The 2,357-nt window shown below is 56.9% G+C and overlaps 1 protein-coding gene across 2 annotated transcripts in view; it reads right to left on the bottom strand.

Moving 5' to 3' along the window:
- Nucleotides 1-2,357, bottom strand: part of CNGB1 (cyclic nucleotide gated channel beta 1) — a 30,649-nt gene that overhangs the window by 20,968 nt on the left and 7,324 nt on the right. For both annotated transcript variants that reach the window (XM_010861858.1, XM_010861857.1), the window contains 3 exons: nt 2,073-2,112; nt 1,558-1,717; nt 487-562 (listed from right to left, as the gene is read on the bottom strand). In XM_010861858.1, the coding sequence (XP_010860160.1) occupies nt 487-562; nt 1,558-1,717; nt 2,073-2,112 (276 nt within the window). The remainder of the gene's footprint in view (nt 1-486; nt 563-1,557; nt 1,718-2,072; nt 2,113-2,357) is intronic.

The following is a 2,357-nucleotide window of genomic DNA, read 5'->3' as shown; positions in this document are numbered from 1 at the left end:
TTCCCACGAGCCCCACTTCTTCCTAGAAGATTCCGGGCCTTGTTTGTCTCTGGGCCTTTGCGCATACTGACCTCCTGCCTAAAGGACCCTTCCTACACCAGCCCCTTCATTTTCACCCACCCTCTTCTTACTCCTCCTTCAGGTCTCAGCTTGCAGGCCACCTCTACTAGGAAGTCCTCCTTGATGCTCCTGGGAGGCTCCTCCTCTGCATCCCACATCCTCCCTGCTCCCCCCATGGAAGCACCTCCCCAGTGACTGTGACCAGCGGACAGGCAGTCACTGTGGTTACAGTGACCAGAGAGTGTGTGTATGTGGAATGGACATGAGCCATGCAGACAGGCAGGCTAGGGGGGCTGAGTTCTGGTTGCAGGCTCCCATCTTCCATCTGTGCCCTCCCCGACCAGGGACAATCTCACCCTTGTCTGAGCTCCCAGGACCCTCCCACCACCACGACCCAGGACCCCTACTCCCCCAGACAGCACCCACCTGCTCCCCACCCTTCCCACGGATCACTGGCTGTGGCAGGGCCATCTCCAGCCTGTGCAGGATCCATGCCATCAACCTGCAAGTGGGAGAGAGAGAAGGGGCCATGTCCAGGCAGGAGAACTCATAGGAAGACTGAGGCTAGAGTCAGACCCCTCCCCAAGGCAGGTAGCAACCCGCCAGAAGATGAACCAGAGCCCAAGTGCCGAGGCCTGAACACCGCTGCCCCATCCCTGGCCTCCCCAGGTGAGCCTCTGGTGACTGTTCAGACCCCAGCAAGTAACTCAGTCCCCCGCTACCCTCCACCCCACCTCTAAGATTCATTTCCAGCCCCTCACTCACTGCCAGGGTGGGAGCACTTAGCAGTACCTATCTTGATTTTATTTTTTTGGCCACATGGCATGTGGGATCTTAATTTCCCAACCAGAGATCGAACCCGTGTCCCCTGCACTGGAAGAGTGGAGTCCTAACTACTGGACCACCCGGGAAGTAGCCATCCTGATTTTAAATGCGTGTATCCTTTGAGCCAACAACTCCATTTCCTCTGATTCGCTTGCACATGAACGCGATGATGCCTGTACAAGTATATTATCTGTTCCAAGAGTGGAAACCCACCTAAATGTCCATCAAATGGTTAAATAAAAGCTGGTACATGGATATAATGAAGTAGTATGCAGCTGCCGAAAGAGTGGAACTGACCTTTATGTGTAAAAACCACCTCTAAGATATATTTTTAGGTTAAAAAAAAGTGAGATGAACTGGAATCTACTACTAGAGTCTAGCGTATCTAGAGTTTGCTGCTGCCGGGTATGTACGTTTGCAGGAGAAATGTTCTCAGAGCTCATCTGCATCTCGGAATTGTGCAGAAGCAGGAGAAGCTGCAGATGTGATGGCCCAAGGAGGGGGTGCTGCAAACCCGCTGGAATTTTCTCCCAGCTGCATGTGTTACTTTTCTAATTTAAAAGACTTGTTTTGGGGGGGGCAGGGGGGTGGTGGGTTGGTGGGTGCGGTACTGGGCTGGGGCCAGGCACTGAGCCTGCTGCCTGTGGGAGCAGAGGTGTTTGAGGGGCTCACCTGGCAGAGTCCTGCGGGGGCCGCAGGGAGGAGGCTTGAATAGTGGGCTGGGGCTCTGGGATCGGTTCCTCCTCAGGCTCCGGGGGGCCAGGAGCTGGCAGGGAGGGGCTCTCCTGGGCCTGCGGCATGGGCTTGATCTCCAAGGCGGGTCCTGGGGGCTCTAAGTAACAGAGAGGAAGGGAATAAGGATGACATGGCGGGGCTCCATGCAACCCCTAAGGGCATGGGATCCAGATTCGAGGTGCCAATGTGACTGAGTGGGGAGCCCTTCGGGACCATGTTAACTGCCCCCATCTTCAGACAGACATGGAGCTGAGGTGCAGGGTCTTGTCCAGGCCTTGACGAGGCTGTCCCCGGCTTCCCAGCCTGGACTAGGGAAGGGGTTTCAGGGTTCCCACAACAGCCAGTTCCCTGCAAGCTGAACCACTCCCCGAGCACCCTTGGAGCCCCATTTGTACCCCCAGCCCAGTCTGTGACTATCCCAGGCAGCCCCTCCCCAGGTCCCTTCCCTGTACCTGGACCCAAGGCAGCATCTGTAGGCTCATCGCTCCAGCCCTGGGTCAAAACAGGAAATGACATGACGGAGGAAGAGGTCAGGTGCGCTCAGGCCCTGGCCAGCCCCGCCCACTCTTCCCCTCCACCCGTATCCCCTCTTGCAGCCACTCCTCCCCACTAAGGACCCTGCAGGGAGGAGAGCACCTGTCCCCCACCAAGGGTCCCAGGGGTGAGGAGCACTTGCTGGAGTAGGTGGGCCCTTCCTGGGTAGTCAGCTGCCTGCTCTCCCTTTTCTTCAACTCACC

Source organism: Bison bison, unplaced genomic scaffold (assembly GCF_000754665.1).
Source record: "Bison bison bison isolate TAMUID 2011002044 unplaced genomic scaffold, Bison_UMD1.0 scf7180017864473, whole genome shotgun sequence".
Classification (NCBI taxonomy): Eukaryota; Metazoa; Chordata; class Mammalia; order Artiodactyla; family Bovidae; genus Bison; species Bison bison.
The sequence above is the reverse complement of the archived record's forward strand: the minus strand, read 5'-3'. Positions and strand labels throughout refer to the sequence as shown.